Here is a 12,500-nt window from a genome sequence, read left to right on the forward strand (position 1 = left end):
TATTCCTACATATATGTGTAGTATAGAGTGAGAGAAATCCATCGATACCAAAATCATCGCCATTATACGACGCTATGCCAGAAAATTATTAATTTTTTTCCAAATCATAGAAGAAGTGCAAAGGAACATGGTGTTCTTTGGCCTTATCCTGCAATTGTCTGGCCACGAAAATCCTATCAAAAGTGCCAGTACTTGAGCGAAAGCCATGCTGCGACTCTGAAAGAATTTGTTCAGCAGTGGGAAGACGTTGGTTGAGGAAGACTTTGACGAGGAATTTCCCATTATTATTATTATTATTATTACAAGCAGGGAAATGTGACGGTTGCTTCCTCAAGATTTATCCGCTTTTTGATGGACGCAATAGGGGAGTTTTTGAAGTTTGTCCTCTCCCAGATGTTTAAGAATAACTTTTGTCAACGGAATTAGAACACCAATTGCATGATTATGACTGCGCAACAGTATATTTTCACATAGATGTAATAATATTTAGAAGATTTAAAGAACGGTATAAATTCAATATTTTATTTATAAAAGGAGCTTAAAAATGATATTAATCATGCGCATTATCTACAAGACATTGAACTTTCATAATTCATACCAATTTTAAACACATATCGCAATCTGAAATTTACAAACGAACAAGCTGTTTCCCCAAAGTGAATGCACTGACTCTCTCTCTCTCTCTCTCTCTATATATATATATATATATATATATATATATATATATATATATATATAAATATATATATATATATATAAATATATAAATATATAAATATATATATATATATATATATAAATATATATATATATATATATATATATATATATATATATATATATATATATATATATAAATATATATATATATATATATATATATATATATATATATATATTTATCTATATATATATATATATATATATATATATATATATATATGTATATGTATATGTATATGTATATGTATATGTATATATATATATATGTATATGTATATATATATATATATATATATATATATATATATATATATATATATATATATATATATATATATATATATCTTTATGTATGTGTTTATTTTCTCATATATTACTTGTGTTTTTCTATGTCTTTGGTCGAGGCGGTGGTTAGATTTAGGTATATGTTCTGTATTACATCCAGTTTAATAAACAAAAAGGATAATACAGCCAAGCAATAAGTGCTGCATATATTCCTGTTTATGTGTCATTTTTCTTTCTAATACATTCAAATGATTCATCATGCCGAGATAGTGTTGATGCAATATGTTTATACAATTTAAGTAGACTGAAGTTTCAGATGTTACAAATGCAAAACTGACAGAAACAGATTTCTTGACAAAGTCAGGGCCATTATTAAGTTTTGTGATTTGAAGTGACTTCTGTTTCAACTGCTCATTAAAATAAGCACCAAATTAACATTTTGGTTGCTTCTTCCATACAGTTTAACAGTTTATCAACATTTGGATGAGGAGCGATCATGTGTCATACAGTTATCTTATCTCTTCATAAAGAAATAGGAGTGGTTGTTTTATTCAGTCACATGCACAAATATGATATTCTCAAAAGTTTATCTGAAACCCTTTGCTAACATCTCTCGAAAGTCTTTTGAACAAAAGGTCTAAACTTGTGGGGCCTGGAGTAGAAGAAAGCTTTAGAAGAGATATCTAACTTTATCACTTTTATCTCAAGCAGCTACCGAGTCAATGGAATGGCAGTCACTATTGTCAGTGTGAGTATACCGCATCAAAGGGCTTTCACTTGGCCTTCACTGAAGTTTTACAGTAAATATATTTTATGGTCACACAACCTTAGCTGAGTATATGAAATATCCTTATGCAAAAAATAATCCTATATAAATAGAGCAAAGCAAGGATTTCAAGGCCACTCTCTCTGAAATCAGATCACTGTACATACGAGTGTGTATCTATCGATCTATATATCTATGTTATAAACATATTATAAAATGATATGCATTTCGCATGTATATAATTTTTCATCTCTCTTAACAAATAACAACCATACAATCAATACAGCGGATCTGTTCTTGATTATAATTATGACCGTCAATAGATGGACCTCCAATACCTAATGTTATGGTTTTATCTATTTTGGGATTAAAGAAAATATAATTTATGAAATCAAGCAAAGTAATTAAGCACATACTTAATTTAATTTAACAGTAATATCAACATTTAATTAGCCACCTTATATGCCAGTTCATAAATATGGAGTTTTTCGACCAACCTGAAAACTGACTGCAGTATTAACCGAGGTTAATGTTATATAATACTATATCTTTGTCATGGGAGGTTATAAAAAAAATTCCTCTCAGAGAAGCCATATTACCTTTTAGCAGCTATCGTGGTTGAGCAGAAGTCTGTATAATTGTGTAGGAATACTTGATAATTAATCAGTCTATTATGGCAGTTGGTGTACAGTGCTGTATGGATGTCCCAAGACCATCTATGACAAGCAGTGAAATACTTCTTATTTTCCCTAAACAAATTCATATATTTCCTCTGTTTCTTCTTCTTCTTCATAAACCATTGTTGAATGAAACTGACACAATGTACTTGGAAAGAATAAAAGAAAAACTATCTTAGAAGTGTCAAACAGGACTATTAAATTCAAAGGTCTACTTCCAGTTAATCTTGACAAAAAATCATACTGGTTGTTAATCTAAACATCATAAAACGACGTCTGGGGGACTTTTAAAAATCTATGTGGAAGATAACATAAAACCATCTAACTACATGACATTTTTGTACTTCTGATATAACATATTGCCATCTGTATGACTTCATTGGTCATTATTCTTATACCTGTTTCTTTTTGTACTGATCTCATCTATGGAATTTATTTATAAATGATGATGAAAAGATGCATTTAGCATTGTTCATCTAAAGACAAATACCCTTGATAATATATACTCTTTAAAGACAGATTTTATTGTCCATATGATTAAAGTGTTATTAGTCAGCTATTAGTTCTGCTCAACAGGGAAGAACAATGAAACACTTTCATAGTTAGCTGTACCCATTTATTTGAGCACACCAGGACATATTTGACTACAAATCGTATATAGTAACAATGACTATTGATAATAATGGTAATCAAGAGGGAATAGTTATAAAGCAAAGAAACAAACTCCTCACAAACAAGATGCCATTGGACTGGCATAAAACTAAACACTAAAATGGAAGGAGCAAACATGGCGTGGCTTTCAAAGGGCATCACAACAACATTTGTAAGGAGCTTGCCAGTTACCTTTATTTTCATTAAAAACTGTGATGTTCAATACGTCTGCTACTCTGTATAAGCACCAACTACGGCAATAAAAACACAAACAAGAGAAACGCTTCTTACAAAAAAAATCAAATAATTTTACTCCATCAGTTTGAGGTGCATATCAAGTGTAAGATAATAATGCACAGAGCTTGTATTGAGGATCATAAACAAAGGAAACCCCCATAGCTCAATCAATATAAAGACACTGATGTAAGGACAGACAAGTTCCTACAAGAGGCATTTTCCCCATAAGAATCCCAAGTGGTAAGTGAGCTGTTTTTACATTTGAAGTTATGATAATAAGAGTAATAGCACACATGCTAACACAATTGCCCTAGAGGTAAGTATCATTCATACACACACATACAAACAAGGCTACCTCATTTTTTGTCCATTTCTCATAGCCACTACAAATGTTGCAGTAATTATTAATTTAATACGCTTGGTACAAAAGGCTTGAAAGCCCATCTATATGTTAAGTCCAAGTGCATAATAACATGGGATCAAAGAATCCTTGGCTCACATGTCACTTGCAGTAAGGCATCACTTCGACTGGGCCAACAGACCTTGAGGAGGCTGCGCCAGTTAACACACAATCCCACAAACCATTCCGAGCAAAAGTTTTTGTTTCAGTGGCCTGCCCAGGTGGTACTTGGAGAAGTGGCGTGGCATGGAGAGTTAAGGCCATTTGTTGACCCAGGAGGGCGATGTCCGGATCTGAAGATACGCACAGCAAGTGGCTGCGAGGGTCAGAAGTGGGCATCATACATTTGTTACACAGGTTAAACTTATTCTTCTTTACCCTTCAGTTAACTAGAGCAAGTACACTTCATGTAGTGGATCTGCCCTTTAAGGAACACCACAATTTTTTTCTTATTTTTTTTTTTCAAGGACGCAGTATATGAGTTCTGCCCAACAAGACCTTGTGCCAAGGCATCCGTCAGGTAAGTTTTCCCTACATACTAGACGACATATGATGAGACAGTGAAGTGATGGATGAGGATGCCAAGTTGATGGGGTGATGGTGACAGATGAGATATGACTATGAAAGTAATGGTTATGATATGATGATAGTAGTGAAATGATGAGGTAATGCTAGACACAAGTGGCGGGACCTCCAGCAACAACAGTTTCTACAGCCCCCCACGCAGACACAAACACACAACACAGCAGAGCCAACCAACACAACTCAAAAATTCCAGCATGATCACTGCAGACAGATCCCCTGTCAAAAATATTACAGTAACCCTAGTATACAAATGTGCCTATTTCCAAATATATTCATAGAAGAAAAAGGAAAAATCAAAACTTGTTAACTCCTGACATGACCATAACACCCTATGATCCAAGTCATCTAACGACTCTTTTCACTTCCTTTCTTCCTTCATTGTTAGCGACCTAAGCTGGGGTGAGGTGGGGCTCGACTGTTGGCCGTCTAGTGGTGTCTTCATATCTTCTGGATTTTTTCACCCTTAATGACGGGGTTGTTCCGCCTGATCTCTTCCGCTCCATGTTCGCGGTAGTCAAACGTGCAGTGGTGTTCATTACTGTAGCGATGCACTGAGCAGAAAAGGCCTCCACACCTGCATGTAAAACCTGTCAAAGAAATTCACAATCAATATATGATCTTCAAGCTTAAATTATATATTTACCTTCACTTCCATTATGATCCCCATAATTTTCACTTCAAACATTATGCTATCAATACTTGCAATTGGGTCCTTGGATGAAGCATGACATGAAAGAGTAAAGTATAATGGCAAAAACTTTTCTCCACTGATTGAAGTCACTTTTAATTTACTAATTAAAATGGTGCATTGTTAAATTAATGATTCAAACTTGAACTGACCACAGACATGATGAAATGAATGAAATGAAATTTCCATGAATCATCTAAATGGTCTTCAGTTTTTTCTGAACAAAGAGTACACCGAGGAAACCTTGTATACTCATAAAAAACCTTGTCATGAGAATATAGGATATCTCATTTCAAAGCTTTATACTAAACTACATGTACACATGCATTTTTACTATCCTACACACACACACACTAATCTGAAGTATTTTCTTCCCTCCCAGATGATAAAACACCCATAAAACCATCACAGTTTCTCTCATTTTTCTCTATTTTCTCAGAGTAATCAATAGCACTCCCTTATCAAATGGAAATTGTAACAGAGCATTAATTTCTTCCTTTTTTTTTGTACCAGCTGCCAGCTATCAGATCTTTGCACCAAATTACATGTTTACCAATAGAAGTACTTACAGTCTGTGACTTAGGTCAGACGTGGAAAAAAACCCTTTGACGTAATGACCATGACATTGCTTGTCAATCAATGTAAGCCAATCAATTTACTGCTAGCATGGTATTGCTGTTAAAATTTCCATTTCCTGCCAGAAAATTAGAACTCTCATCCAGATGTACACCCTAAACCCACTGTATGATTACTTTCGTCAAATACAGAAAGCTACACAAATCTCCCTTTAAACTAATGCTCAGACATTCCTTGTATATATTTCTGGAGCAGGCAAGATTTGTCAAGTCTAAAATTATATTGTCTGTGCATTTAGTTGTTTGGATCTACACCAGTTCTATTTACTTACATCTACTCACATTGCCAAAGTCCATCTGGTCACCAATAAAATGATCAATTTAAAGGCTTTTACCTTCAACTTAGTAATACTTAAAGAATGCTAACAAATACCCAAACCTTTAATGGACGTCTTCTCCTTTAAATCATTCCATACATTTTGTTTATTCAAATTAGTGACTGACTAACATGTTTTAAAATCTCAAGGCATAAGTGTTTTTCACATCAAAGGTTTGTTTCTGATGCTGGGAGGGATGCTTTACAGGAATTGCAAAAGATATTTCATTATTATTATTATTATTATTTATTTATTTATTATTATTTTTTTTTTCTTAATGAAGACTACCTTTGCTTTCTTCTAGCTTACATGGAACACAAAATTATTCTCAATTAAATTAAGACTACAGTCCATTATATTTCCATTTTTCTATTACAGATGGTATATTCAATCAACAACTTATTATTGTATTCCCAAATTCTACTTCAACTGTTGACTGCAGTGCCACATCTTCTGCCAAACAGAAAGACAGGTAGGAACTCTTCAATGAGACCAGTATATGGTACATCTTTTTGCAAATTTCAAAATGCCCTTAGAAAGTAATAGCACTCCTGGTTGTCCAATCACCAGGTTACCTATTCTCTTTAGAAGAAAGAATTTCCTTCCCTCTGAGCAAATTCTTCGATACCCACCCACTGGTATGCATCTCTGAACAGAGTTCATTGTTACAAAGGGAGAAAAAGTTATAAATGAGAATGTATAATTTTTCAATGCAAGAGAGGTTACAAATTAGTTTTCATTAAATCTTCATCAGCATTCTAGGTAATCCAAATGAAGATTTAATAAAAAATAGCAAAAACTACATCTTCTGCATTATGAAGTTACCCAATTTTCCTTTATATCTTTTTCTTGTATGCATCCATTCTCAACTCCACTGCATGTGTCTTCTAACTATTTTACTACACTACTTCTGTCTAATCTACCATTCTAATCTCTCCTCAGGATTCTCTTACCTGTGAGGCCAACCTTCTTCTTGCACATCTGACACTTGTTCTTCTTCTTCTTGGCTCCATCCTTGTCTGGACTGTTGGCATCGATGTCTGCTTCTGCACCATCTGCAGCCGATGCTCCTGCATCCTCTGTGGTTTCACACTTTTCTGGAGTTCCTGGTACACCTGCCACCTGGAAAAGAACCTGTGATTTAGTTGAATGTTGCATAAACATGTGGTACAAAGTTTAATGAAGATGGAAAAATCATCCCAACCTTAAAATACATCTTTATCTACATACATACAAATAGGCACAGACATGTGGATGTAAGCAACAAAGCAAATACGTAATACAATCTTGTATTGTGAAAAAATAATGTTTACTACACAATCCTGTATTGTGAACAACACCGTTTACATGAATTCAGTAAGAGAGAGAGAAAAAAAAAAAGTAAAAATCCACATTTCTGCACTCAGTGCAAAAGAAAACGATTTAAATTTTCAGTCCTCCCTTAAAATAATCTTACAATGTATAAAGTACCTGTGCATAATTAACCATTCATACAGATTCTAGATGACATCAGGGAAATTTTACTTGTGTACTAATATGTCAGAAAATTCACTGTTAATCTTCATTTGCCATTAAATATGCCCAATGAATAAGGATTTTATTAAGTTCCTGATAGGATTTGAGCATCATATCTATACTAACTACTTTTAAAAATAATTCTTTATTTTGAATTTTCCCATTTATGTTTTGAATTCCAATTGCTTTCTGATAACCTGCAAGATTTCTACTAATGCTCCTGATGAAAAAATGATTTACTGATACCGAGTGGTCCGTGCTTATAATCAGAAAAAGAAGTACAAGTCATTTCTGTTTTACTGATCTATTTTTCCTTTTTAACAGCATTAAAGCCACCATTCTCAGTACCAATTTGAATGTTTTATTTACTTCATAAATGTACATTAAGGGAAGTATACCCCTGGAATTTATTTCTTAATTTTCATTGGTTAACTTCAAGAAAAATTTCCCTACAAATAATACTCTATAAATCTTGCCTGTCATGTACTATATAATAAATCAAAATACTTCTAGTTTAATTTGCATAGTATCTTGAAAACTGTGGCCAAAAGTGTGGCTAATACAGGTAAATATTCTTTGTTTCTCTTTTTTATTACACCTACACAAGGTAGCATAATACAAAGTCTTTTTCCTAAAGCCAAACTCTGAAGCACTGTAATCCACAAACCTGTGTTAGGGTGGGCACAGTCGGCTGGCCTGTGGTTGTGACGACAGTGGCAGCCTGATGGAGAGCAGAAGGTGGGGGTGCTGGAGATGCTGAGGTAGGGGCTACAGAGGCTGTGGGAGAAGTCACTGTAGAAGGTGGTTGCTGCTTCTTTTTAAGAGTGTCCTTATAACACTTAGAGCAGAGTCCATCTGTATTTGGGGATCCAAAGAATCCACAACCCATGCGACAAAGGATGGGACCAGTCTCAAGCTGATTGCTCTCGCGCTCCATCCTCCGGTCAATCTGGAAAGGAACAGTTGATAAATTATGACTGGTACAATAAGTTACAAAATAAAGCAACCTAAGTATGCCAAACAACTTTGGACAGGATTAGGATAAAAACAAAAAACAATAAGAAGAAACTATATCAAAGTCATAGCTATCCAACAGTCTAAATTTGCACATCACAAGTACAAAAAACAAATCCATTTTACTATCAGTGAACGCAAATAGGAAAAATGCAGTACAGTGCAGAACAAGTACAATTCTGGTACACATCACACAATAATAGCTCGAGTCACAGTATGCCCAATCAGTACGTAACCAATTAGGACAAGATGTGTTGCGTCATTTGATCCTACTAAACACACTCCCTTGGGTACATTATTAATTATTAGGTTGTAGATAAGATTTTGTGTGACTAACATGTGCATTGAATTCTGGCTTCCTGTGTGTCAAGAAAATATGTATTAATAATCTAATTTCACTAATTTAAGGCCCTACATAGCTGAAAGAACCTAAAAAATAAAACAAAGGAATATAATGTATTTAATGAAAAATTTAAAATAAAAGAATAAAACAAAATATATGCGTGTACTGGTTCTTTGTCTGAACCTGGGGCATTTGTTGTTTTAAGTATTTATATCATTTGAAACTAGCAAATGATAATCAGTACACAGTTGTTTATATATATGTATCAGCTTTCTTCAGTACAAAAATCTAATGTAACCCATAAGTAAACATAAACATGATATGTGGTGCTTAATAAGGTGGGGAAATTCTTGCATAATCAATGTTTCCAAAGTTAAAATATGCCATATTACATTAGTAACATTCATTTACCATACTTGAATTTGCTATATTCAGGATAAGTCACATGTTTGGCAATTTCACAATATGAATTTAATTATGTAACTGAATTCTAACGTCTTTAGCACACAGTTTTTGCTACTTTAAACCTAAATCTGGATATGTCAACCCTCTTCTGGGCCCTATACAAGATCCTTCATCACCATTTCTGACACTTATTATGTTCCGACTATGTGAATCTAGGGTAAAACCTTGTCATCAATTAATTACCCCCCCCCCCCATAAAAGACTAGTTATTCCTAGTAAACAAGCAACTTTGATATCAATAGCAAATCAGGTGTGTTTATGATGTGGGATTATGATCTGTAATAAGCTATGGAGCTAAACACAGTGCTGCAAGCATGGTTTCACTTTTGGTCATCCTGGCCCACACCATACAAACAAAACACAAGGAGTAGCAATGGCTAATAATGTAAAAACGTACCTGTTGCTCTCCTCCTGCCAGAGTTGTGGGTAGGGATGGGGTGGGCAGCCGAAAGCAGCCGCCTCACTCCGCTGGATAAAAGACTGTGGGCTTAGATGCCTCCTCCTCCAACTTCACCTCTCACACAGCAAGCTCTGCTTACTGCTGTGACCACTCTGGCACAGATGATCTCTCTCACTTCTCTTGATAAAGAGTTCTTAAGTCAGTTCCTGAGTAGCGCTCTCCGTTTAGCCTTGTGTAACCTGGAAATGAAAAAGAAGAGTATTAGTTGGCTCTCAGTGAAATTATAGAAAGCACAAAATTATAAAAAATGTATACCTCCTCTAAAAAGTAGAACTAGAACACATGCACAAAAACGCTCTCTCCTGAGCATTATCATTTGGTAAGTTATTTTTCAACTTGCAGTTTATTTACAGTCATAGACAAAGTTACTAGAATAGACATCTGAGCCTTTCCCAGACTCAGGTTAAATAATTGCTTGTGTATTCTAATGTAATTTGAATAATTTTGTTCTTCAGCCTTGCAAACCACTTACTATCTGTTTTAGAACTTTCCCATCCTTGGCTCAAGTGGAAGAGAGTGTTATGATTTAAGTTGTTTCAAAACATTTAACAGAGCATTATTGAACACAATATGTGAAAATAAATCCTGTGTATTCATGATTAGTTTGTTGATCAATGGGTTAGTAATGATTTGATGGTTTGAAAAGCTATGAGGTTGGATCTGCTCATGATCTACTTTTAGCGCTGTGTGTTGTATTCCTTATTGCTAACTTAAAAATACATTCCCATGTACACTTTCACTTCATATATTAATTTTACTACATTACTTCCTTGAATTAATAGACCAGAGTAAATGGTCAAATGTTGAAAGAACATCCAGTAAACCATAAATATAGTTTGCATACATGAAGTTCTTCATTTAACTATAGAGGAAAAGGAAATATCTTCATCCCTAATACAATGAGATGAGCCTTTCAAACAAAATCTCGATGAATTATCATATTCTAGCTGCCAACAGACCTTGAAAGAGAAAGTGTTTGCGACAACCCCTTTCACTTTTTTTCTCGGTGTTTAGGACCTTTGACAACCGTGAAACTATATCAAAGCATCTGCCTCGGGTTTCTCGCCTGCCGTTTGCTGGTAATGATAACAAAACACGAGGGGGAAGAGGAGAAAAGTCCTTGGCACATGGAATAAACAGAATTCAACAACAATATGCGTGGACTCGCTTTCTCAGTATACGTGATATAGGTCCGTTTTCTCTCTGTGTATTTTCTACTTTCATTCATACTCACTTGCGGGGGGGACTGTGCCATTTTTAAGCTAGGTCTTACATATCGATTTTCATCTAGTTAACGGTTTCCAAAATAAATACCAAAACTCGTAATGTCCTGCCAAATAACGCCTCCGATAAGCGCAGGTAAAAGTGTCCAGCCATTAGCGCGTTTAACGGTACTGTGGAGGTGGGGGAGGAGAGGGTTGAGAAAGTGGGCCACCGTTCTACTTTCCGAAGGCCCGCGGCTAATTGTAATGTCGGACTCTCATTTTAATTTCACGATGATTTGCTTATGTTTCTGTAGTCTCCCACTCTAATATATGGCTACTGGCTGGCTGAAATGGCGACGGGGAGAGGCCCAAGCCGATTCACGTTCTCTGAGCTGATGACGTGTAAGAACTTCATTGCGCTGGCCTTGGTGCTGATGCCGATAGTGAATGTAAAGACAAAAACACCGTCAACCGCAATCATCTCACGAATAATACGTTGTCCACTAAAGGTTTTTTTTTTTTTTTTTTCTAAGTGAGTAAAAGCTCGTCCTGAAAACTAATCCATTTTTTTCGCTCAATTAAATCGAAGATGATGACTTCCGGACTAGCCACACCAAGATCTTGTTCGCAACAATGCATCTTCTCCGTTAGGCTTCTGAGCCGCTTCCGGTCCGCTGTTGGTACAGGGTATTACGAGCGAAGGAAAGAGAGAGAGCATCTCGCTGACAATCCTAATACCCCGCAATTCCTACATGGCGATGAGGACCTGGCTCTCTGCGGACGCCGGTAGCACAGTTCGCAAGCCTGGACGTGCGTCAAACCAGAGCAAAATAAGTCTTGTTCAAAACGTTGGTTGCAAGGTTTTCATCCCCGCACATAAAGGTGGGGTGACGAAACAGAGGCCCATGTCCCGTCGCTGGTCGTGGCTCAGTGACCACGCCCTCTGTTACCAAGCTACATCACACAACTATCCCCTTTAAGGACAGCCAACCTACCCCCGCCCAACATTAAACACATCTCTACTCGCTACTACCACGACTCCCACAACCGTAGGTAAGCTCCACCTACACCCACGCCCATCAACGCTATGCTGCGCCTCCATTCATAAATCCCTCCTCTGGAGCTGTTGCAATGCAAAACGCCGCCCACGCATATCAAGAAAACAACGATGGCACAGGCGGCTTTAAACGCAGCGTGTGGATACGGCACACTCGTATGTACAACTGATGTAACACAAAAGCCAGATAGGACGGAAGAGTAAAGGTGCTTGCTGCTGCCTAAAAATGTTTCTCGCGACTGACAGGCCTTGGCGCTGGGTCAAAGGTCAAGAACGTTCTAGGACGACTGGCAGGAAAGTGAGGAGGAGCGTAAGAACGGTGGGAGAGACTGAGAGTCCACACAAGCACATGTGTATTGGATCATTCATGTAAGTAAGAAAATGAAAATGAAAATGAATATGAATATGAATAAAAATATGAATATGAACCGGAATACGACATCATGTATGCATATATAAATAAATACATTCATAGAT

The 12,500-nt window shown here is 35.8% G+C and overlaps 2 protein-coding genes across 2 annotated transcripts in view; one reads left to right on the forward strand and one right to left on the reverse strand.

Moving 5' to 3' along the window:
- Positions 1-3,050: 3,050 nt before the first annotated feature.
- On the reverse strand, positions 3,051-9,840 carry LOC125032409 (zinc finger A20 and AN1 domain-containing stress-associated protein 6-like). The gene is made up of 4 exons (XM_047623516.1): positions 9,699-9,840; positions 8,147-8,428; positions 6,918-7,086; positions 3,051-4,911 (listed from the first exon to the last, which is right to left on the reverse strand). The coding sequence occupies exons 2-4, from the start codon at positions 8,414-8,416 to the stop codon at positions 4,763-4,765; spliced, it is 588 nt and encodes a 195-aa protein (XP_047479472.1). The 5' UTR covers positions 8,417-8,428; positions 9,699-9,840; the 3' UTR covers positions 3,051-4,762.
- LOC125032410 overlaps positions 9,794-12,500 on the forward strand; it is a 13,563-nt gene continuing 10,856 nt past the window's right edge. The window contains exon 1 of the mRNA XM_047623517.1: positions 9,794-9,940. Within this exon, the coding sequence (XP_047479473.1) occupies positions 9,794-9,940 (147 nt within the window). The remainder of the gene's footprint in view (positions 9,941-12,500) is intronic.

Source organism: Penaeus chinensis, chromosome 14, assembly GCF_019202785.1.
Source record: "Penaeus chinensis breed Huanghai No. 1 chromosome 14, ASM1920278v2, whole genome shotgun sequence".
Lineage (NCBI taxonomy): Eukaryota > Metazoa > Arthropoda > Malacostraca > Decapoda > Penaeidae > Penaeus > Penaeus chinensis.

Excerpts from the sequence above, each read along its gene's own strand:
- LOC125032409 (XM_047623516.1), bottom strand. The coding sequence starts at position 8,416 with ATGGAGCGCGAGAGCAATCAGCTTGAGACTGGTCCCATCCTTTGTCGC. Across the intron at positions 7,087-8,146 it reads CTGTGCCCACCCTAACACAG|GTGGCAGGTGTACCAGGAAC; the intron begins GTTTGTGGATTA and ends GTTCTTTTCCAG. Across the intron at positions 4,912-6,917 it reads GAAGAAGGTTGGCCTCACAG|GTTTTACATGCAGGTGTGGA; the intron begins GTAAGAGAATCC and ends TTTCTTTGACAG.